The sequence below is a fragment of the Arvicola amphibius genome, chromosome 4 (genome assembly GCF_903992535.2).
Source record: "Arvicola amphibius chromosome 4, mArvAmp1.2, whole genome shotgun sequence".
Lineage (NCBI taxonomy): Eukaryota > Metazoa > Chordata > Mammalia > Rodentia > Cricetidae > Arvicola > Arvicola amphibius.
Window position 1 is genome coordinate 105,735,015 of NC_052050.1, and position 23,127 is coordinate 105,758,141.

Sequence of the window (23,127 nt, forward strand, 5' to 3'; positions counted from 1 at the left end):
GCCTCCAGGCCACGCCCACCGAAGCCACGCCCCCTGTGGTTGGCGCGGTCCTGTTTTCCGACTCCCACGAGCTGCGTAGCCTTGCCCCCTCCGAACGCGCTCCCAGCCGGGCCGGAAGCCGGCTCCAAGCCGTCGCTCGCGCGGCGCTCCGCGGTCCTGCCTGCTTCCTAGCGGGCGGAGCCCTGAGAAGCGGCCCTTCGAGTGGAAGGCGGGAAAATGGCGGACACCTCGGAGCGGGGCGCGGGGTGAGTTGAGGGCGCAGTAGGGTGGGATTTAGGGGCGTCGGAGGGCTGGCCAAAAGCCAGAGCCTGGGCTGACGGGTGCCCGAGTGGGAGAACGGGGATCCTTAGAGCCACTCCCCGAATCCCTCCCAGCCTGGAGGCCCGGGCTCTGAGCATCTTCTGTGCGGCTCAGAGTGGAGTTGTGCGTGATACTTTGGTGTCGGCAGCAGGTCGCTTAGCCTCACGGTTCCTAGCTTTTGCATCTAGGGGCGCGCTCAGCCTCCTGACTTCTGTGTGCGACTTGTTCTGTTTTGGTTCCAAGACAGGGTCTCTTGTAACCCAGGATCCCTTTGAACTTTCCAGTTCCTGCCACTCTTCCCGAGTGCTGGGATGACTAGTATGCGGGGATTCGTCCTTGTTGGTGAGCTTGGGAAGTATTGGAGCCTCGATCGTTTTTTCTTAGAATTTCAGGTTAACTTCTTTCCTGGAAGGAGTTTTGTAGCACTGATAAGGGAAGAGTCAGGGAGTTACAAAATAATTGCTTGAGAGTAATGGTCTGGAAATTGATAAAAATCTACACCTGGGCGGGTTGATGCTAGTGGCACCCACATGTACTCAGTGACTGTCAAGAAACTCTCCCACCCCACCGGAGTTTCGGAGCTTCGCTAGAAGCCTGCCTGTCAGCACAGGCAGGAGGTGGAGGTGGGAGAATCCCGAATTCAAGGACAGCCTGAGTTACCTACCTATAAGTTACCTATAAGTCAAAGAATGCTAGCACACTGTCACAGAACTCCCTGTGGAGACCTGTGAGCCTCCAGCTCACAGATCACAGAGATCTGAATGAAAAATGAGGATGTGGCCCAGCAGTGGTGGTGCAGGACTTTAATCCCAGCACTCGGGAGGCGGAGACAGGTGGAGCTCACCAAGGCTTTTACACAGAGAAATCCTGTCGCGAAAAAAAAAGTGAGGACATGGCTGCTCCAGCGCCCATGGCTGAGGAGAAGGGTATTGCAGAGATGAGGGGAAAGCACAGCCAGAGGCCTCAGGAGGAGTCCATACTGGACCTGCCCAGCAGCCTGAACCAGGCCATGAGAAGAGAGACAGGGAGCAAAGAGAGCACTAGAAACGTGCAGACCAAGTAAGTAGACAAAGTGGCTGAGTTATATAGAAAAGAGAAGCTGGGGAACTTCAGGGTAGGGGCAGGGTATGCCTGCCGGGCTGGCTCTGTGACAGGCTCTTGGGATGCTGAGAGATGATAAGTAGGCCCCTCACTTAGACACTTGACCCAAAGTTCTTTGAGACCTAATGAGGTCCACCTGCCCCTGCCTCTGACTCTGCAGATTATAGGCTTGCACCACCACACCCAGCCCCAGGCCAGCTTCCTTACTCGCAGGTAAAGGTGCTGCCACCAAGCCTCATGGCCTCAGGATTCCCAGGACCCAACTATGGAAGTTGTCCTCTGCCCTCCCACATGTCAGGGGACATACTGCATCAGATTTAAAAGGCTGAAGTGCTAAAGAGAAGGGGCCGGTGGGTGGAGCCTCCTGACCAGCACTACACCTCAGACTTCCAGCTCTGAACACGGGTAGTGATGGGCACAGGACAGCTCCAGGCCATGTTGCTGAGGCCTCCATGACCGATGGGCAGACCCCAGGGCACCCTGAGGGACCACAGCAGGTGCACCTGCCCTGCTTCCCAAGGCCAAGCCCCACCACCTGTAGGCTTCAGGAAGAAGCCAGCACCAGAACCACCAGCCCTGCTTTTAACTTCCTACATGTAGGTATGCTCGTGTGAGTGCAGCAGAGGCTTGAGACCCCTGGAGCTGGAGTGCTGGGGACTGAGCTCAAGTCCTCTGCAAGAGCAGCAAGCTGCTTATCCTGCGAACTGTCTGTCCAGTCCTGGTAGGAAGATGATTTCTGGGCCAGCCTTGGCTATGGCATGAGACCCTGTTTGGGGCGGGGTGTTAATTATCACTGAACAAGCCTGACAATCTGAGTTTGGGTCCCCAGAAGCCACGTAAAAACTGAATGCAATAGTGCCTGCACTCCCAGCACACCCTACAGGGAGATGGGAGGCCAAACAGGAGAGTCTCCAGGAGTGGGGACTGGCTAGCCTGGTATACACAGCCATGGATGAGAAGGTGGAATGTGACCTATGCTGAGATTGTCCCCTGACCTCTCTGCAGGTACCACGGTACACACAGACGGTGGCACTTACACACCTGCACTCACACAGACATACACAGAATAAATAAAAATTAAAAATATTTAGAGACTACAACTATTTGGTGACACATGAGTGTTGTGTGACCCAAAATGTGCTATGTCAGCAAAGTTTTGTTACCACATGGCCCACCCATTGTGTCAGCTTTGGTACTAGGATAGCAAAGTTGAGTAGTTGCTGGTATTGACAGTGACGGGGAGCCTAGGAAACTGACGCTTTGCAGAGAAAGGCTGTGTCATCGTCCTCTCCCCAGCCTGCCATCTCATCCCTACCGCTGGACCCTTTCCTCCTGTCTTCTCCAGCCTCTGCTTGCAAATCCTCAGCCCTAGCCCTTCCTAAGCCCTCCCGCCATGCCAGCCTGATGAGACAGGGATCTTGCCCTGGTGGGGAAGCTCTGATCCCTGTGGCCAGTGTTCTACTGCCTTCAGGAGGAAGCTGGTCTTGTGGAGGTTCCACCTCCTGCCTGTCTAGAGACGGCCTTCACATGTCCCGCTCCAGCTGACAGAAGGTGGCTCTGGCCTCTGCAGATCTTGTAGCTGCATGAATAGCACATCTCTCTTCTCTCTTGTAGGAAGCCCGCAGCCACTGGTGCCCCCAAGACCAAAGGAAGAAGAGTACAAGGTGAGCGCTTTAAGGAAAGTGTTTTGTTTCGTCTTCATTAACGATTTTTGTTTAATTTTTTTATTACATGTGTATTGATCTCTTTGGAGGGGTATGCATATCGTATCATGAGTATAGAAGTCAGAAGGGAACTTGTGGGAGTCAATTTGTCATCAATCAAGCTGGGCAGCAAGCACCTTACATGCTGAACCTTCCTGCTGACTGTTCTCTGAGAAACAGTCTCATGGAGCCCAGGTTGCCGGTCAGCTCCTGATCCTCCTGCCTCAACCTCCAGGGTGCCATCTAGTTCATGAAAGGGGTTTCTTGGGGGCAGGGGAGACAGAGGCAAGTCTGAAACTTCCACTGCTCGGTGGCATGCCTTTGGGGACTCGGGTTGTCTTTGTCCCTGAGGTGTCGTGTGACTGTAGTTATCCCTGGAAGGTGTAGCTCTAGATGTGCACAGGCCACAGATCCAAGTTCTATTCAGAAACCTGTGGAGCTGCCCCGTGTGGGTGCTGGGAAACCAACCCAGGTGCCTGGAAGAGCAGCAAGTGCTCCTTCCTCAGCCTCATGGGCTTGATTTGTTGTTGTTGTTGTTGTTGTTGTTACACTTTGTGTGGGCAGGTAGCACATATGGCACACACATGGGGGTTAAGCATAATTTGGGCGGTTGTTTCTCTCATTGCGCCATAGGAGTCCGGAGGATTAAATTTGGACCCTCAGGGTTGACGGTGATCACTGGACCTGGTGGGGTTTGGGGCTTGGGGTTTGGTCTTAGGGATGGAGCCCAGGGCCCCACATTTGCTAGGCAAGCGCCTAACCACTGACCTACATCCTCAGCAGATTTGTTTGTTTGTTTACTGCGATGGCAGAAGTAGAATTGGGGCCCTCACTGTGCCAGTTGAGCACCGTACCACTGAGTGGCCCCGGCCCGGCAGTTTTGTGTGTAACCTATGACATGTTTGCATGCTGCCTGCTTTTGTTAATACTGGCCAGGCCAGACAGCCCAGCCGCCGCCAAGGGGGCCTGGATCTGTGTGTGAGTCTCATGAGGGTCCCACCTGTGATAAAGGCTGGAGTGGGTGGGGGAGGAAAGAGCATGGACATAGACCTCCCCCACCCAGAGGTACAGAGTCTGACCCCTGGGCTGCTGTGGGATCTCCTGTCTTTAACTTTATTGTTACTTTTTAATCTGCTAGTTTCATTTAATTGAGAAGTATGAGTGGTCGATATACAAACGAACACAGACCAGCTGTAATGAGAAACCTGGAGTCTTCCATGGTTGGCAAACAGGGTCTGGGACCAGTGGGCCTCTTTGTCCTGGCTGCAGGCTCAACACGTTTAAACTGAACCAGGGTCAGATTCCTACATCTGGGCTGCATTTTCCAAGCTTTTTCCTGGCACAAGCCCCAGGCAGAGTCTCACTTGGCCTTTTACGTCCTTTACCTATGCTCTCAGAGTCTCTGCGGGATCTCAGCGAGAACCCCCAAATCCATGCCAGCATGGCCGTTCCCTCATAACAGTTAACATCATCTAGTGTTACAGGAATGGATCTTTATCCCTCTGATTTAAAGATAGGAAGGTGGGAATGGCAAGACCTCGGTGGTCAGCCTAGCTTTACTGTACTGAAGCACAAAACAGAGATGAGCTCCACCAGAGAGGGTAGACCCAAAATGCTGTGGGATTTTTGTTGTTTTGTGTTTTGGTAGGTGGGAGGGGGTGTGCGCACGTGCATGTAGATGCTCTTGGACACCAGAGAGAGAGTTGAATCTCCCAGAACTGATGTCACAGTTGTAAGCATCCATGTGGGTGCAGGGACCCTAACTCCAGTCCTCTGCAAGAGCAACAAGCGCTCAACCACTGAACCATCTCTCCTGTTCCTTTTTTTAAAAATTGCACTTATTAGCCGGGCGGTGGTGGCGCACGCCTTTAATCCCAGCACTTGGGAGGCAGAGGCAGGCGGATCTCTGAGTTCGAGGCCAGCCTGGTCTATAAGAGCTAGTTCCAGGACAGTCTCTAGAAAAAAAAAAATTGCACTTATTTACTGAAGGTGAGGGGGATACCGTGGTGCACATATAGTGGTCAGAGGAAGGCTCTTGGGAGTCAAACTGAGGTCATCAGGCTTGGTTGCAAGCCCCACACCCAATGAGCCATCCCATTGGCCTCTGGCTTTCACGGTCTAGAATGTTTCTATCTTTGAACTTACTTGGCACTTGCTCCTACGCCAAGGACCACGTACAAGAGACGTTCTATCAGTGTCTTATAAACACTGAGTGTCCTGTGAAGGTACTACATGCAGTAGCTGCCATGTGCATACATGGGGAGACTGAAGGAGCCGGGGCTTTTCCTGTCATTGTCCCCGGCTCTCCACTGTGGGGTCCTGCTCATGCTCTGTGCCTTCATGCTGCAGTATTCCTCTTCTCTAACAAACACTGTGTCGTTTGCAGGAGGAAGAGTGGTTGAGTCCAAATACCTACAATATGAGAAGAAAACTAAGAAGGTAATAATGGAGTCTTTTACTCTTGGAGCCACTAGGAATGGGTGGAGGGCACATGGCAGCTGCAGCCCGATCCTGGAAGACACCACTGGGGCTTTTGCAGCCTCCAGGTTTTGGGCACAGTCGTGAGTCTCTGGTGAGAGTGGCACCAGTGTCCGTCAGTCCTGTGTACCTCCTCTGCCCCTCCTGCTTTGGGGGCCTCTGTTCTGTCAAGTCTGTCCTCCAGCACTATCCCTCCATACCCGGGAGGCTCCTGAGTGATGGGCACTGACAGCGGCATTTGGTGTGGGCCACAGGCACAGCTGGCAGGGGGTGACATTCACTTCTGCAACTTCCTGTGTGATACTTTTTCAGCTGTCAATAAGCAAGGCTGGCAGGTCTTCCTGAGGCCCCAAAAGCTGCAGTGCATAGCAGGAATGGGGGAAACATGTTCGGGTCAGCTGTAGGCTCATCCCTGTGGGGACACATCCCTGGAGCCCAGGATCCAGGTTCCTGGTTGTCTGTCAAGGTCAGGGAGCACTGCTGAGCACAGGCTTGGTTTATGACAATCAGAAGGTTATGTTCCCATCTGCCTGGCCTGTGCCCCAGGAAGTGTGCTAAGGGTTCCCAGGATTCTCACATCACCCTGCAGGCAGCTTTCCCAAGCTACTTATCCCTGCTTCCATTCACCCTGTGGCTGTTGCCACCTTGAAGGCTTGGCCACAGTGCCTCCGTGTGTCTGTACAAAGCATTTTGGTTCTGGTATCCCATCAGGTGACCTCAGCTGGCTGGAGTCTTGAGAGTCTGTTGTCATGGTAACATTAGCCTGCTGCTTTCTCCTGAGAAGGGCTGGTCCAGGGTGGAGTCCTCTCACAGGTTGATTCTTGGAGTATTTTATGAGATGTCCTGAGTGGAGCCACTTCCAGCTGAGCAGCCCTTCCCTAAATGTGGGGCAGATGCTCTTGAGTGTCAGATTTCAGTTTTGGAGAAGGGGTGCTTGGGCTGTGTTGTATGCCCCCATTCCTTCTGGAAGCTAATAGGAGACCTGTACAGACTGTATGTTTGGCATCACCAGAACCTACCCAGTGGCTACTCAAACTGCCACACCATCTCACGTTTCTCCCAGGCACACTGGAACGTCCTCCTAGGGATGTGCTCTGACTTCTGTGATTTCAGTGGGTGTCACCAAGGCAGTTGATGGTGGGCATTGCTCTGCAGTGGTCCTTGTTCTTTTTCCTGTGTGTGTGTGTGTGTGTGTGTGTGTGTGTGTGTGTGTGTGTGTTGCAGGTTGTACAACCATGCATGTGCACATGGATGGATGCCAGAGTAAAATATTAGGTGTCTTTCTTTTGTGACAGGATCTCACTGAACTGCCAGCTCTCGGGATCCTTTTGTGTTCCTCATCCCTTGCTAGGGTGAGAGGTTCTTGTGGATTTGTTTCTGTGTAGATGCTGGGGATTCAAACTCAGGTCTTCAGACTTGCAAAGTGACTGCCAGACCACTGCCAGACCACACACCACACAGCCCTACTTGTTGGCATTAAATTCTCACATCGTTGTTGGTTTGTTTGTTCAAATATTTTCCACCTTGGACATTTTCTTGCTAGTGAGTCTGAGGGTTTTCAGTGGTTGGCTCTCATGGCCTGTTGTCAGTAGCCATAGGCAGCAGCTCTCATGTCATCGAGCACAAGTTCTAAATTTGCTTTCGAAAGACCGATATTCCAGCCAGGCGGTAGTGGCAGGCATAGGTGGCTCTCTGTAAGTTTAAGGCTAGCCTGGTCTACAAGAGCTAATTCCAGGACAGATAGGGCTGTTGCACAGAGAAACCCTGAAGCATGATTAATAAAAGCTCAGGGTCAGAAATTGGGTTTCAATCTGAAGTCTAAAAAGCAAAACAGGCAGCCACTGGCTCTTGACTGGCTCTTGCCTCTACCTCAGTCTGAAATGGCAATCCTGCCTCCAGATTTCTCAGAATGAGACTGTGTCTGAGAACTGTCTCCCCAGTATTATTAAAATACAAAATGTATTATTAAAATACAAAAAACCCTATCTCAACCCTTCCCCAAAATAAAAGATCAATATTCCATTATGGACTTTTCTTCCTTTTTTCTCTTTTATAGACAGTGTCTCTCTACATATTCCTACCTGGCCGGGAGAGATCCACCCCCTCTGCCTCCTGAAGGCTGGAATTAAAGACAGGGCCACCATATCCAACCACGATTGTTGGTCATATGTTGTTGGACCTTCTTTTTTGTTTTTTTTAGATTTATTTAGTATGTATACAGTGTTCTGTCTGCATGTATGCCTGCAGGCCAGAAGAGGGCACCAGATCTCATTACAGATGGTTGTGAGCCACCATGCAGTTGCTGGGAATTGAACTCAGGACCTCTGGAAGAGCAGCCAGTGCTCTTAACCTCTGAGTGATCTCTCCAGCCCTTATTGGACCTTCTTTAGACTGCCAGTTCCCAAATGATGGCACAGAGGCTTCTTATTAATTATGGAAGCTTGACCTTAGTCTAGACTTGTTCCCAACTAGCTCGGACGGGTGGTGGTGGTGGCACACATTTTTAATCCCAACATTCAGGAGGCGGGCAGACCTCTGTGAGTTCAATACCAACCTGGTCTACAGAGAAATTTCCAGGGCAGCAGGACTGTTTCACAGAAAAATTCTGTCTCAAAAAAAAAAAAAAAAAAAAAAAAAAAAAAAAAAAAAACCCACTAACATGTCTGTATTAGTCTACATTTTGCCCTGTGGTTTGTTACCTCTCCTCCATTCTGCTGACTCCTCAGAATCTCGCTGGCTTAATTATGAGAGCCTCTGATTCTTCCCCAGTTCCCTTCTCTCCTGGAAGCCCTACCTGTTCTCTCCTGCCTAGGTATTGGTCATTCAGGTTCTTTTTAACCAATCAGAAGGCACCTTAGGCAGAGACACATCTTTACAGTGTACAAAAAGATTATCCCACAGCAGTCAGGTGTGTACACAGACCTGTTGATGGTAAGGATGGAGCCCAGGCCTTCATGTGCCAGAGCCCAGCACCTGCTGGGGATTGACTGCATGGAATCCCGAGTCAGTATCAGGGATGTGCTGGCGTGTCTGATGAACGTAACTGTCCACTGTTTGACTGTCCTGTGTTCGCAGTCTCAAAACTCCTGCTTCTCCATCTGACCTTTAAGCAAATGCATCAAAGGTCAAGTGGCCTGACTCTGACTGTTTACATAACAGGCTTCTGTGTCCTCTGGAGGGAAGTCACCAGAGGGAAGAAAGACTAGCACATTGCAGAAGATCAAAGGTGAGTCTTGGCTAGGTGTGGAGGGTGGGACTCTGGCAGCAGGGAACGAACTGCCAAGCCTCCCCCAGTACAATCAAGACAACCCCTCACAGACATGTCCACAGTCCAGCCTGATCCAAACAGTCCTTCAATTCCCGGGTGATCCTAGATGGTGTGAAGTTGTCAGTGAAAACTTAGCATCAAGGGTCTCTGTCAGAAAGGATGTGGTTCAAATGTGTGATGGGAGCATAGGCAGAGTGTCTGCGGCCACAACCATATGTCCACGGACCTACTTGCAGATCCAGGGAGCTGCTACTTGCTGTTAATTTAGGGATGCTGCAGAAATTATAACCAGTGGGGTACCTGACATTTGGACACTTGGGAGGTGGTAGCAAGATCAGAAGTTCAAGGTCATCCTTGGCCACATGGACTATGTTGAAGCCAGGGTGTACGTGAGACCCTATCTCAAAAAACAGGAACAAAAATTTCTCTTCCCAGGCAGGGATGAGAGCAGCACATGAGCCTGGCTGGGACGTTTTCATGCACGCATGAGCACTGTGCCTGAAGATGGGCCAGTCAGGAGTCAGGACCTGCCTGGGCCTAAACAGGATGCTCACCTAACAGTGACTGACTAGGGTTAGGGTATATGCAGACATTTTATTTGGATTTTGGCTTCTGATGGATGAACCACAGCCGCTGGTTGGGCTTGTGCACAGGATGCCCCTGGCTAGGATCTAGTGGCCCAGAGGTCTGTAGTATCAAAGCTGAGGAACGTTTTGTTTGTTTTTGTTTTTCTCATTTTGTTGTCATTGGTAGTTGTTCCTGATGCCTTGGCACATGTGATGTCCAAGGACAACTCTGGAGTTCTCTCCCTCCAGCTTCCTGTGAGTTCCGGGGATCGAGCCCGTCGTCGGGCTTGCCAGTCAAGGAAGCATCTTTATGGGCTCAGCCAGCCAAACCATCCCATTTTTTTGACACAGGGCCTCATGTACCCTCGACTGGCCCAGAAGTTGCCTTGTAGCTGAGGACAACTCTGAATTCCCGAGTGCCAGGTTGGGCCTTGAGCATAGGAGCGACTAACTTCACAGTTCCAGGAGCCGGAAGGCCACTGTCACTGCTCCACCTGGCTGCAGAAAATGAAGTGTCTGACTCTTCCCTGCTCAGCCCTACTGTAAAAGCAGGAACTAGAGTCCTTCCCCACCTTTCTCACAGGCCACCACTTTGAATGGATTCTTTTTTATATTTAGGAATTGCAGATTGTGGTGTATGGGTGTAGTCAGCCCAGGGCTTGTCCAGCAGGGAAGGATGTGCCTCCACAAAGAAGAAAGACTGAGCCTGATAGCACCATGGTGCCCTTTAGTCTATTTCTGGGCTGTAACAGATGCCTGTGCCTGAGAAGTTGACAGGTTTTTATTTGTTTTGTTTTTTATTTGTTCATTTTGAGGCAAGGTTTCACTGTGTGGCCCAGGCTGTCCTGCAACTCGTCATGATCCCCCTGCCTCTGCCTACTGAGTACTTGACTAAAGGAGTGTGCCATTAAATTCTGCTTAGTGGTAATTTGCTCTTCTGAGAAGAGATTTGTTGGGGCTACAGAGATGGCTCAGCAGGGGCTGGAGAGATGGCTCAGAAGTTAAGAGCACTGGCTGCTCTTCCAGAGGTCCTGAGTTCGATTCCCAGCAACCACATGGTAGTTGACAACCATCTGTAATGAGATCTGGTGCCCTCTTCTGGACTGCAAGGATACATGTAGGCAGAACGTTGTATATCTAGTAAAATCTTAGAGAAAAGGGGGAGGTAAATCTTTTTTGTTTGTTTTTCTTTTTTTCTTTTTTTTTTCAAGACAAGGGTGTCTCATGCAACAGTCCTAGTTGTCTTGGAACTCGCTCTATAGACCAGTCTGGCCTTGAACTCACAGAGACCTGCCTGCCTCTACCTCCCTAGTGCTGGGATTAAAGGCGTGCACTGCCATCACCCGAAGTGTGTTTGTTTTTCAAGACAGGGTTTCTCTGTATAACCCTGGTTTGTCCATTAGACCAGGCTGACCTTGAACTCAAATCAGCCTGCTTCTGCCTCCCAGGTGCTACAATTAAATGCATATGCCCTTAGGATTAAAGGAGGTGCCCCCCCACACACATACACACACACACACACACACACACACACACACACACACACACAAAAATCTTAAATTGAAAAGGTTTCTCCCATGTGAGATGACTCAGCCAGTAAATACGTTGGCTACATGCCTGGTGACCTGAGTTCAATCCCTAGGACCAGCATGGAAGGACCTCAGCCCAAACAGTTACACTCAACACAGTAAATAACTTATTAAAAACAGAAGGCAATTAAAGAGGCTGTCAAGCTCACGGTTCTGTAGTCTGTGCCCAAGAACAAGAGACCTGAGAAGCTGCCCCTTGCCTAAGCTCTAGAGCTCACAGGCCCAAGGGTTTAGCACTCACACATCCTAGAAGAAAGAGTCCTGGTGGCCCCAAGATGTATTGTACTAAGGGGTGCGGGCCCAATGGCACTGACCGTGGCATTCTTCTCTGGGCAGAAGACAGCCTGGTGATGGGAACAGGAAGCCTGCAGTCCACCATGCTGGAAGGGCACAGCACAGCTCCGCCCTACCTAGACCTTTCATCCATCAAAGGTAACCGGTTTCTTTTAGCCCCTTGGAGGCTGAGCTTGTAAGGATGGCCCCAGCCTTGGGCAGCCCTTGTCGCCAGTTTGACTCACTGCCTAGGAGTGGGTCCCAGGTGTTCTCTCCTGCCAGGCGGGGTGGCAGATCCCAGGTCGGGTGGCGGCAGCTGCATCTCCAAAAACTAAGGGAAAGAATGAACTGGTCTATTTTAGACACAAGCATGTTCAGGACGGCTCCCCAGCTAGACAGGACAGTGTCAAAGAAAGCGGAGTCCATGTCCTTTACCACTCAGAGAAAGACGCCCCTTCCCAAGAAGAGACAGGTGAGCACTGGGGGAGCGGGCGGTGGGCAGGTCTGACTCCCGGCAGCCGAGGCTTCAGGGCAAAGGCAACCAGTCCTCCAGGATAGAGGCTAGGGCTGTGGTGTCCATGGGTCCTTGCCCATATACTGAGTGGGGAGACACTCATACACTTCTGGGCAAGATGCGACCTGACTCCATCCCCAGCCCCGCAGACACTATTTGTATTTGAACCTATAAAGTACACAGAGGTTGAGGTTCTGCCATGCCTGGAAGAGCCAGGTCAACATGGCTTACTGGGAACTGAACAGCAGGATCCTTGCAGGATCTGCAGGAGACCATGGACATGATGGAGTCGCAGACACTGCTGCTGACCCTGCTGTCTGTGAAGGTGAGCTTAACTGGGCCTCACGAAACACCATGTGTCTTCTGTCACCTCCCCCACCCCACCTGAGTTGGTCTGGCGACCCACAGATGGAAAACAACCTGACTCTGCTGGAGGAGAAGGCTGAGAAGGACTTGGTGGCCATATGCCGTGAGAAGGAGAGTCTACAGCGGCGGGTGCAGGAGCTGCGGCACCAGCTGCTGCTCCAGCAGAAACATCAGGAGCTGGCTACCATCCTAGATGCCCAGGTGGGTTTGAGCATGCTCCTGGGGCCAGGGGTGCACAAGGGAGCCAGGATCAGGAGGCCACCACTTGCATTCTGCCCGCTCTGCTTAGGCTTCTGATATGAATTGGTACTGTGTATGGGACACCTGTCTGCCACACGGTGTGCAGAATCCTTGGCACCTGCCAGCTTTGATGTTGTCCCGCTGTGGAGCTTAGCACAGCAACAGTGCCCCGTCCAGGGCAGGTCAGAGGGGGTCCTGTTACCTGGAGGCTGGCCCATGAGGCTTAGCACATCAAGACCCTTCTTGTGCAAGTGAGCACAGTGTGTCTTACAGTGTCCCCTTCTGCCTGCAGATGGAGGTGCTGGGCCCTTTCCAGGCTGTAGCAAAGCACTTCAAGGAACAATACAAGACACTGGCCACAGCCTTGGACACCACTCGACATGAGCTGCCCGTGCAGGCCATCCACATGCAGGGAAGTGGGCAGGAGCTCCTAGGTAGGAACAGCCTTGCTGTGTGGCGTTGCCTCAGCAGGAAGGAACCCCAAGGCTCACTGCACCATATTCTAGGTGCCTCTACCCTGGGGTGGTGTTGGAACCCGTGTGGAACAAGTAGGATACAGGGAGCAGAGTCAGGATTCCAACCCCAAGCTGGACCTCACAGCTGGAAGACTCTGGGGGCAGGGTGACCTATCTACTGGCCCTGAGTCCTGGGCCCTACCAACAGGGTGGGGGTGTTGGAGAGGTCACTTGAGGGATTCTCTGGAGGAGACATCCTCATTAGGACTTTTTAGCTGCACAGGGTTTACTCAGCCTGGGCTACATAACAAAAGAAAAAGGTACAGTGACCTACATTTATTGTCTGACTCTTGGGAGGCTATGAGTTCCAAGCCAGCCTGAGCTACAACACAGTTGGCTCCAAAAAAGAGCAGTGTTGACTTGGAACCTGTAGCAATCCTCCTACCAAACCGCCCCTAGCAAGTCTGTACCCAGCACAACCCCGGCGCTGACGGTGAGGTGAGGACACAGCAGGAAGAGGTCCTTTAACCCTCATGACCATGCTGGGTTGTGTGTGGTGCAGGTCTGTGCCTGGGACACACAGCTGCTGCAGATACCAGAATCTCAGCTCTTTAGATCTGGAGGCCAGGAAGTGCGGGTCCAAGTCACACCTGGCAGGTGCATCCTGCTTGTCGCTCATAGTGGAAGGACAGAGGGTGAGAGAACAGAGCAGCGGCTTGCAGCCTGAAGCCTCAGCTCCCCTGGTCCACAGGAGCCCTCCTGGGCAGCTGTCACACAAGCACCTGTGCACTCCCCACTGGGTTTGTCCTTGTCAGCATGCACTTGGCACCCACACTCCAGGGACGAGTGAGATCTCCTAAGGTCCCTCCCTTTGGCCCCGTTCCCCGAGTGTGAGAGAAGAGCCAACTCTGCACAGCTCAAACAGCTGCTGCTTTGGGCACCAGAGTCCTGCTGACAGCTTGTATCTCCACAGATGATCTGGAGCCGGCCCTGAAGACTACCCTGCAGCTCCTGGGCGAGCTGGGCATCTGCTCCCCAGACGCCAGCGCGCAGGTGCCGGACGCCAGCGTGCAGGTGCCATGCCTGCTGGAGGAACTCAGGGACTTGATTACCAAGAAGGACCTGGAGCTCTACAGGTGTGGGTCAGGCTCCCCCTTTCCCCTCCATCCCTCCCTCCTCTCTCCATCCTCCCTTTCTTTTCAGTTGGGTTGCTGGAGGTTGAACTCCACCCAGCTTCTATCTTAGGTGAAGACTGTTTGGGCTTTTGGGGACTCTGCTGTTGAGTGCCTCACTGCTACCGCACTGCCAGAATGACCAGTCAGGCTGTGTCATTCATTGCTGCCCGAGTGACAGGCAGTCACTGTTCAACTCCTAGCCCACTTCTGAGTTCTGAGACACTGGGACCTTGGGTGCAGTGAAGCCATCGATTCATACTGTGCCAGAGTCCAGCAGAGTAAGACTGGGGACAGTAGAGACCTGAGGTCACCACGGGTGAGGAAAGCATCCCACACTCAGTCTCATGCCTTAGACAGGGCAGCTCCGGGCCAGCAGGGGACAGAGGGAGCCTTTTCTGAGCCTGACAGTTGCTCAACACATGTTAAATGTCATTCAGAAGTCAGTCTTAGCAGGATGTTTGGGGGTTCCTTTTGTTTCTAGACAGAGTTTCTCACTCTGTAGATCAGGCTGGTCTCAAACTCAGAGATTCACCTGCTGCCTCTGCCTTCCAAGAGAGTAAAGCTGCACACCACCACTGCCTAGCCAGTCTGGTGGTTTCTTTTTTTTTTTTTTTGGTTTTTTTCGAGACAGGGTTTCTCTATAGCTTTGAAGCCTATCCTGGAACTAGCTCTTGTAGACCAGGCTGGTCTCAAACTCACAGAGATCCGCCTGCCTCTGCCTCCCGAGTGCTGGGAGTCTGGTGGTTTCTTGAGGGACATTGTTGGTTTGTGTGCTTTTCTAAGACAAGGTCTCAATCTGTAACCCAGTGTGGCTTTGAACTTGCAGAAACCCTCCCACCCCAGCTTACAGAGTTCTAGAATGGCAGGCATGAACATCACACATGTTGGGTTTTTTTTCTTTTTTTTACATATTCTTATGTGTTTGGGCACATGCATGCCAAGGCATGAGTGTAAAGGTCAAAGGACAGCTTTGGGAGTCTGTTCTTTCTTTGCACTTTGTGGGCCCTAGGGATCAGACTGAGGTCATCAGGCAGGCTTGGAAGCAAGCACCTTCACCCACCGAGCCATTTTGGCCACCTCCAAAAAAATGCATTTAAGGAGAAGCCCATAGTAGTTCTCAGGGATTCTGAAGCGCGCTGTATCCAGCACTGGCCCACAGGATAGGTCAGCCACCACTCACATGGAGCAGAGGCTGAGGATGTCTCCCCCGTGCTTGTGACCACTGTACGGCCACAAGTTTCTCCTGTCAGTGTCCGAGCAGGACAGATGTACCTGGTATTCACACTTGGACACATGCCCTCCATCACCTATGGCTCTTAAAGTCTTCAGGCACCTGGCCTGACCATGTGGTAATGGCTGAATCTCACATCTAGCCTGGCATCAACAAGGTCTCCTCACATAAAATTTGCCCACTATTGAGGATGTGGGGCACACCACTGAGGTCCCAGGTGAGCAGGAGGATGAAGGCATGCATTCAAGGCTGGCCACACAGCTCTTTCCTGCTAGGCCTGGGGGCACAGACCTGTCAGCTGTCTCAGCTGCTTGGGGGCTAAGGCAGGAGGGTCCTCAGTTTAGGGCCAGCCTAGGAACCTTAGGTGCTGTCTCGGGAATTCAAAAGAGGGAGAGCTGTGGATAGAGGGAACTCAGAGTTCTTGCTCGGTATGCACAGGCCCTGCTTCTGTCTGCAGCACCATATGGACACATGCACACTTTCCCCCAAGTTTGCAGACACCCTTGCTGACTTCCAAAGACACCATTAGGATCCTGAGATCAGCCAGCAAGGAAAGCCTGGTGTCCTGAGTTCAGTCCCCAGGATCTGTATGGAAGAAGAGAACCTATTTCTCTAACAAGTTTTTTTTTTTTTTTTTTTTTTTTTTTTTTTTTTTTTTTTTGGTTTTTCGAGACGGGGTTTCCCTGTAGTTTCTAGAGCCTGTCCTGGAACTAGCTCTTGTAGACCAGGCTGGTCTCGAACTCAGAGATTCGCCTGCCTCTGCCTCCCGAGTGCTGGGATTAAAGGCGTGCGCCACCACCGCCCAGCACAAGTTTGTTTTTCTAAGATCTCCATTAGAGTTCTTGGCCAGAAGCGAAGTTGTCCCTTCTCTTTCTTCTGCCCACAGGATCTTCGGTCAGGTGCTGGAACTTTCCTCCCAGGCCAGCAAAGAGGCAGCCTTGATAAACCAGGAAGTCTGGGAAGAGGTCCAGGGCACCCCAACCAGCAGCCAGTGGTACTTCGGTCCAGATGCCCTCGGGGACCCACAGCCCCCTCCCAGGACAGGACTAACCCCAGTGTAGGCCTCACCCCACTTTTCGGTTGTCTCCATTCCCTCTGGGCCTTTACCTCATAGATTGAAGGACGTTCCAGCCAGGCAGTTTTCTGAAATTTTTGTGTACTTTTCTTTTTCTGCACTTTCCACTTGGGACATCAGCAGCATTTGTGGGTTTGGGTTTTGGGTTTTTGAGACCAGGTCTCCCTGTAGAGTCTGTCTGTCCTGGACCCGAGTGACTGTCAGGTGTGGTGGTACGTGCTTTTAATCTCAGCACTCCAAGGCCAGCCTGGTTTAGAGTGACTTCCTAGACAGCCAGGGCTACACAGAGAAACCCTGTCTTAAAAAAAAAAAATGATAATAAATTCTGATTGATGTGTGCTCACGTATCTGTCCCTCTGTACTGACCCTCTAGCATCCTCCTGTGCTGCCTGGCTGCTGGAAACAGGAGCACAGACCACCCTGCCAGTGTTTTCACTTGGGTTCTGGGGCCTGAACCAGATTCTTATCTTTACATGGTGCCATTTTAGACTGAGGCTTGTTGGCGGAGTCCGCTTGTTCGTTCCCGGCTGCCCAGACCACAAAATAATCACTCAGAAACTATATTATTTGCAGTACTGTTTGGCCAATAGCTTAAGTGTATTGCTAGCTCTTACATCTAGGATTAATCCATTTCCATTATTTTATATTTTACCATGAGGCTCCTGGCCTACCAGCAAGGTTCCAGCTGGCCACTTGCATCTTTCCCCTCTGGTGGCTACATGGTGTCTCATGGCTCTGCCTTCTTTCTCCCAGCATTCAGTTTAGTTTTCCCTGCCTAGCTCTACTCTGCCCTATCATGGGCCAACGCAGCTTCTTTATTCATTAACCAGTAAAAGCAACACATATACAGAAAGACTTCCCACACCAAAGGCTGACTCTGTCTCAGATTCCAGAGAGTTCAGTCCAAGGTCATGGGTAGCCAGTCACCTTCCTAACTGTACTGAGACTGAGCATCAATCCTGTGGTGGTATAGGAGATCCTTCTGTATTTGTGGTGCTTTCATTGGTTGAATAAAGAAACTGCCTTGGCCTTTTGATAGGACAGAACTTAGATAGGTGGAGTAGACAGAACAGAATGCTGGGAAGAAGGGCAGTGTGGCAGACGCCATGTATCTCTGACCTGAGATGGACATAGGTTAGAATCTTGCCAGTAAGCCACAGTCACATGGTGATACACAGATTAATTAATACAATTTCCGTGTGGTTATTTCTGGGGTTAAGCTAGCCGGGCAGCGGGATGTGGCCCACTCCCCCTCGTACAACATTGTGGGAGCCAAGGAAAAGGGGGGGTGTGGTCCAAGAATAGCCTTCCAGTATACATGCCAGGGGCCCAACTGCCTCCCTCCACTCTGAGCTTTTATTTTATCTTGACCGGCTCCCCCGTCCTACTCGTACATTGGGACTTTACTATCCAATCAGGGTCTGGAAAGATAGTGAAGGTGCCTGCTGCCAAGCCTAGGAACCTGAGTTTGATCTCTGGACACATGGGAAAGACCCAACTCCAACAAGCTGACCTCTGAACTCTACACACAGGCTCATACAATAAAAGAAAATTTTAAAGAAACTAGGCTGGGCCAGCAGTTGTGGCACACACTTTTGATCTCAGTACTCAGGTAACAGAGGCAGGTAGACCATTGAGTTCTGTCAGCTGAGTCTACAGAGTGAGTTCCAGTCTAGCCAGGACTATACAGTGAGACCCTTGTTTTGTTATGTTTTTTTTTTTTTTTCCAAGACAGGGTTTCTCTCTATAGCCCTGGCTGTCCTGCAACTCAATTTATAGACCTGGCTGGCTTTGAACTCAGAGATCCACCTGCCTCTGCCTCCCAAGTGCTAGGATAAAAGATCTGAACCACCCAGCACTCGGGAGGCAGAGGCAGGCGGATCTCTGAGTTCGAGGCCAGCCTGGTCTACAAGAGCTAGTTCCAGGACAGGCTCTAAAAAAGCTGCAGAGAAACCCTATCTTGAAAAACCAAAAAAAAGAAAAAAAAAAAAAAAGATCTGAACCACCACCACCCAGCAAGACCCTGTCTTATATAAAAAGGAGTTCTGGGTCATCCACGGCTTCCTGGTAAGCTTGAGGCTAGCCTGGACTACATAAGACTCTGTCTTGAGGAGTTAAAAATGGGACAGGCATGTAGCTCAGTTGGTAGCCTGCTTGCCTGGTATGCACAGATGCTTGAGTTCAGTCCCCAGCTCAAAGTTGGTTTGCCCTTGTTATCCCATTGCATGGTCAGCCCAGAGGAGGCTCAGGCTGGAGCATCCTGAGGCCAGGGTTTGAGACCAGGGAGGGGGCCTTTCTTTGCAGTATGGGGTGGGAGTGTTTCTTAACTACTTGACTGATTTGAGATGACTCGTGGGTTCCAGCTGCAAAGAAGCCCGTGGAGCCTCTGAGCATCCAGGCTGCTGTAGCCAATGACCAGCCCTCTTCCCTGCAACCACTTCCTCTGTGGCCTCTGCCAAAGCAGCCTGATAGCCTCCGGACTGTTCCCAAAGGACAGATGTTTGCTGACCTCAGCTCTCAGGTCCCCCAGAGGAGTGCTTGCTGGTTGCTTAGTGCAGCCAATATAGTGATGACCCCAAGTTCCCGTCTTTATTGTCTTTACAAAGTCACGGTCATGCAAAGCTCAACTGAAAAGCCCATCAGTGTTTGTGACCTCGAGCTCTCTGGGGAGCCCTGCCTCGGGTTGACAGGGCAGCTGTCTGTGCAGCTCTAAAGTGTTCCGTTCCACAGTGAGGGGCACAGAGGCCGCAGGCATCACCACTGTCCACACATGTGAGGGGGGTGCAATGATTGGAGAGGCTAGGCAGATTTGGATGGTCACTGAACACCTTGGAGTCCCCACACACAGTAAGGTCCACAAGGAAGTTCTGAAGACACTGCAGGGCCAGCAAGCCTGCTCACCAAGTAAAGCTGATTGCTGCCAGACCTACCCCAAGTTTCATCCCTGGAACCCACGTGCACATGGAAGGAGAGAACTCACCCCTGCAAGTTGTCCTCGGGTCTTCACACTTGGGCTGGCTCACACACCCTGGACAGACATTTCCTAAAATACACAGCATCCTGGGCCAGCCATGTTGGTGCACACCTTCAATCCCAGCAAGAGGTAGAGGGTGGGTTTTAGAAGAGATGTCTGTTCCCACAGGGGAGGTTGCTCCCCTATGGGCCTGGTCTCTCCAGGACTGGCTCCTAGAACTGCAACAATTGGCTTAGGCCACATAGCCTCTGCACAAAGTGGGACTAGATGGACCATCCCTAGAGTGCAGCTGAGGGGTGGCAATTGTTGGAAGCATGTTCTAAAGATAGCATCCAGACCTAGACAGTGTGGGTCAGCTCTCCACCTGGCACAATGGGAACTAGGTGTGGTCTCCATTCCTGTAAATCTTGTTTGAAGGCTGAGACAGGAGGATGTTCAAGTCCATCCAGGGCTACATGGTAAAAACTCAGAAAAAAAGGTTGGAGAGCCGATGCAAGGGTTAAGAGGGCTTGCTGCTCTAGCAGAGGACTGGAGTTCGGTTCCCAGCACCCACATCAGATGACAAACAACTGTCTGCTTCCAGGTTCCTTTACCAACCTTCCCTGATGACGGACTGTGACCCAAATAAACCCTCTCCTCCTTGGCATTGCCTTTGGTCACTGTGCTTATCACAACAATCAAAACTAAACTGGTAACAGTCCCCAAAGTGAGGAGCAATAGCCAGCATCACCAGAAATGCAAGGTGGCCCTGGGGGGCTCGCACCAGCAAAGGTCAATCTTCTCTCCCACAAGGACTCTGCTGGCTAGTGCCAGCAAGCTGGGGGTTCCTGGTATGAGCGAAGAGAGAAGTGCTTCCCACTGGACGTAGTAGACACCAGTGGGAGAGAGGGGGTGTGCATCAGCACTGTCCCGGACTTATTTACCAACTTCAGGCTCTTGGCCTCGCTCCTCACTCTCCACCCTACCGGTTGTCACCCTTGGTCCCTTAAGGCCCGCACTACAGCCCTTTCACCCCAGGTCTGTGCTCAGAGTCCATGTGCAGGTAGGTGGCACATAGGTCCTGGTGAGTTTGTGGAACCTGCTGTTGTTGCAAACTCCCATAACCAGGGCGCACCCCTTCTGACTCCAGAAAAGGTTTGCCCTTGAGATCAGAGACCAGGGGTCAAAGCAGAACAGCCAAGGTCCCAAGACAAGACCGGGAGGAGCAGGGTGGGAGGGGTGTGGAGTTGGACCTGAGTAGGATTGGGGCAGTTTGGGGTGGGCTTCCTGGGTTGGGGTGTTGCCCGGCTTGGGGGCAGATCTGTGCCAGTCTCCTTTCCCAGCACCTCATGTTTCAGTCCGCAGTGGGGACCCCATGGGCCCGGGAGCCCCTTAAGGCACCTATTCAAAACTTCCAAGTGCCTGGGCAGGTTCTGACTCTAAACTTCAGGTGCTCTTAATCTAAAGGTTTGAAAGTTAACTATCCTCCCTAGCGACTATTCCCCGTGCCATTTTCTGTCTTTCCAGAGGTCATCAGCCTCCACCTCCACCACCTGCAGTGATGTCCTAGGGCAAGATGCCAGGTTGTACCCACAGACGTCCGTGCCTACACTTTCTGCGCTGGTCCAAGAACAAGCTGGTCAGCAGAACCTGCTCAGAGTGCACCCCAACTTAGTACTATGGGCTGGGTCATGGGCAGACCCCCAGAGACCCCACACATTTGAAAGGCTGAGGCCCAAGGCTGCTGCAGCCTGAGAAGTCTGTGTTATCCACACCTTCCAGCCATGTGGAAGTCCTGTGTCCACTGCTGCAGGGGCCAGTAGTAGGTACAAGCTGACTCCCGAAGTCATGTGTGATCTTCAGCCCTCAGCCAACAACAGAATGTAGGGCTAGTCCCGAGGGCACAAGCCTGTTTGCACACAGAGCCTGGCTGCAAGTGACTTAGAGGCACCGTGGCTGGCCCCTGAGAGCAGTGGCCCCCATTGTTCCACCTGCAACTGACCCTTTGGGCTGGGGGAGGGGACAGGACACTAATCCAGGCCACGAGTGATGGTCATGTGTGTGCACGCTGCAGCACGTGACTGTCACGTGTGTACGCTGCAGCACAGGTGTGAAGGTCAGAGGACACGTGGGACTGGGTTCCCTCCTACCATGGGGGCCAGGGGACCAAACTCAAGCCCTCAGGCTTGGCAGCAAGTGCCTTTACTCACGGAGCCATCTCGCCAGCCCATGAGGGACCTTGTTAAGCACAGGGACACCAAGAGCAGAGCTGAGGTATCAGATGGGCCAAGGAATCTTCATTCACCCCTTGCAGCATCTTAGGACAAGCATAGCAGAATGGATGAATGAGCCGGGTGGCTTTTAAAGAGTACTCACAGAGAGAGGGCAGGCAAAACAGTCAGGGGTTAGCGCTTGCTGTGCATGCATGGGGACTGAGTCTGGATCCCCAGAACCCGCGTAAAAGCCAGGAGCTGTGCAGAGACAGTGGATTCTGGGAGTTCCTGGTGGGCCAGCCTTGCCATAGGCAATGAGTTTCAGATCTACCGAGACCAATCTCACAAATTAAGGTGGAGGCTGTGGAGACGGTTTGGCAGTTGAGCATCGGTCGCTCTTGTTGAGGACCCACGTGATAGCTCAGAACCATCCGTGACTCCAGGCCAAAGGGACCCTCTTACGACCTTGTGGGCACCAGGCACATGCAGTGAGCAAACTTATATACAGGCAGAACCCATGCACACATAAAATAACTAGTTTTGGTTTTTCAAGACAGGGTTTCTCTGAGTAGCCCTGGCTGACCTGGAACTCGCTCTGTAGACCACAGGCTTTGTACTCCAAGATTCACCTGCCTCTGCCTCCCAAGTGCTGGGATTAAAGGCATGTGTCTCCACCACATGACCATAAAATAATTTCCCACGCCCTCTTGTGGCGTGGGAAACCTCACACACGGGACACAGATGGCCCATGCCACTCTGTGACAGAACCGAACATCGGGACCAGACCCGGGGTTCGAACCCGGGCCCTCGGACTCGCAAGCGCCACGCTTAACAGGCTGAGCCACTGCTCAGCTCGGTAAAATAATTTTTTAAAAATTTAAAGGTAGAGAAGGACTTGAGTAAGGCACCTGCACCTGTCATCCTCTGGCCCCCTGGTGCAGCCACAGGCTCATGCACACACACATGCCTACACACATGCCTACACACACAACTACACAATACAGACACACACCTACACACACACGCGCACCTACACACACCCCCACACATGCCTACACACACATGCTTACACACACACACACCTACACACACACACCTACACACACACACCTACACCATACAGGCACACACCTACACACACATGCCTACACACACACACACACCATAAAGACACATGCACAAAGCACAAAGGTTTGAAGTTTATCAGCTCACGGTTCTGACAGACCCCTTGACAAGGTCAGTGTGTCCCCGGCTGGGTTTCTCTGAGGCTTTGAGGCAGAAACTGTCTCACTTCTGGTCTTCAGTGACCCTCGCCACCCTCAGCATCTCTTGACTTGTGGCCTCGTCTCTCTTGTCTGCCTCTGTAGTCACACATTCTTGTGCTCTGTTACTGTATTTTTTTTTCAAGACAGGGTTTCTCTGCAGCTTTGGAGCCTGTCCTGGAGCTAGTTCTTGTAGACCAGGCTGGCCTTGAACTCACAAAGATCCACCTGCCTCTGCCTCCCGAGTGCTGTGATTAAAGGCATGTGCAATCACCGCCTGGCCCCTGTATTTTTTTTTTTTTTAAGAACAGAGTTTTACATAGCCCAGGCTAGTTCTAAATTCACTATGTAGTCAAAGATAACCT

The 23,127-nt window shown here is 51.8% G+C and overlaps 1 protein-coding gene across 1 annotated transcript; it reads left to right on the plus strand.

Annotated features, from left to right (window-relative positions):
* Nucleotides 1-43: 43 nt before the first annotated feature.
* On the plus strand, nucleotides 44-16,551 carry Haus8 (HAUS augmin like complex subunit 8). Its single transcript, XM_038326759.1, has 11 exons — nucleotides 44-245; nucleotides 3,016-3,065; nucleotides 5,491-5,543; nucleotides 8,742-8,808; nucleotides 11,342-11,437; nucleotides 11,641-11,750; nucleotides 12,052-12,117; nucleotides 12,201-12,359; nucleotides 12,691-12,832; nucleotides 13,827-13,989; nucleotides 16,146-16,551. Exons 1-11 carry the CDS (start codon nucleotides 217-219, stop codon nucleotides 16,318-16,320), a joined length of 1,110 nt encoding a protein of 369 aa, XP_038182687.1. The 5' UTR covers nucleotides 44-216; the 3' UTR covers nucleotides 16,321-16,551.
* The last annotated feature ends 6,576 nt before the right edge of the window (nucleotides 16,552-23,127 follow it).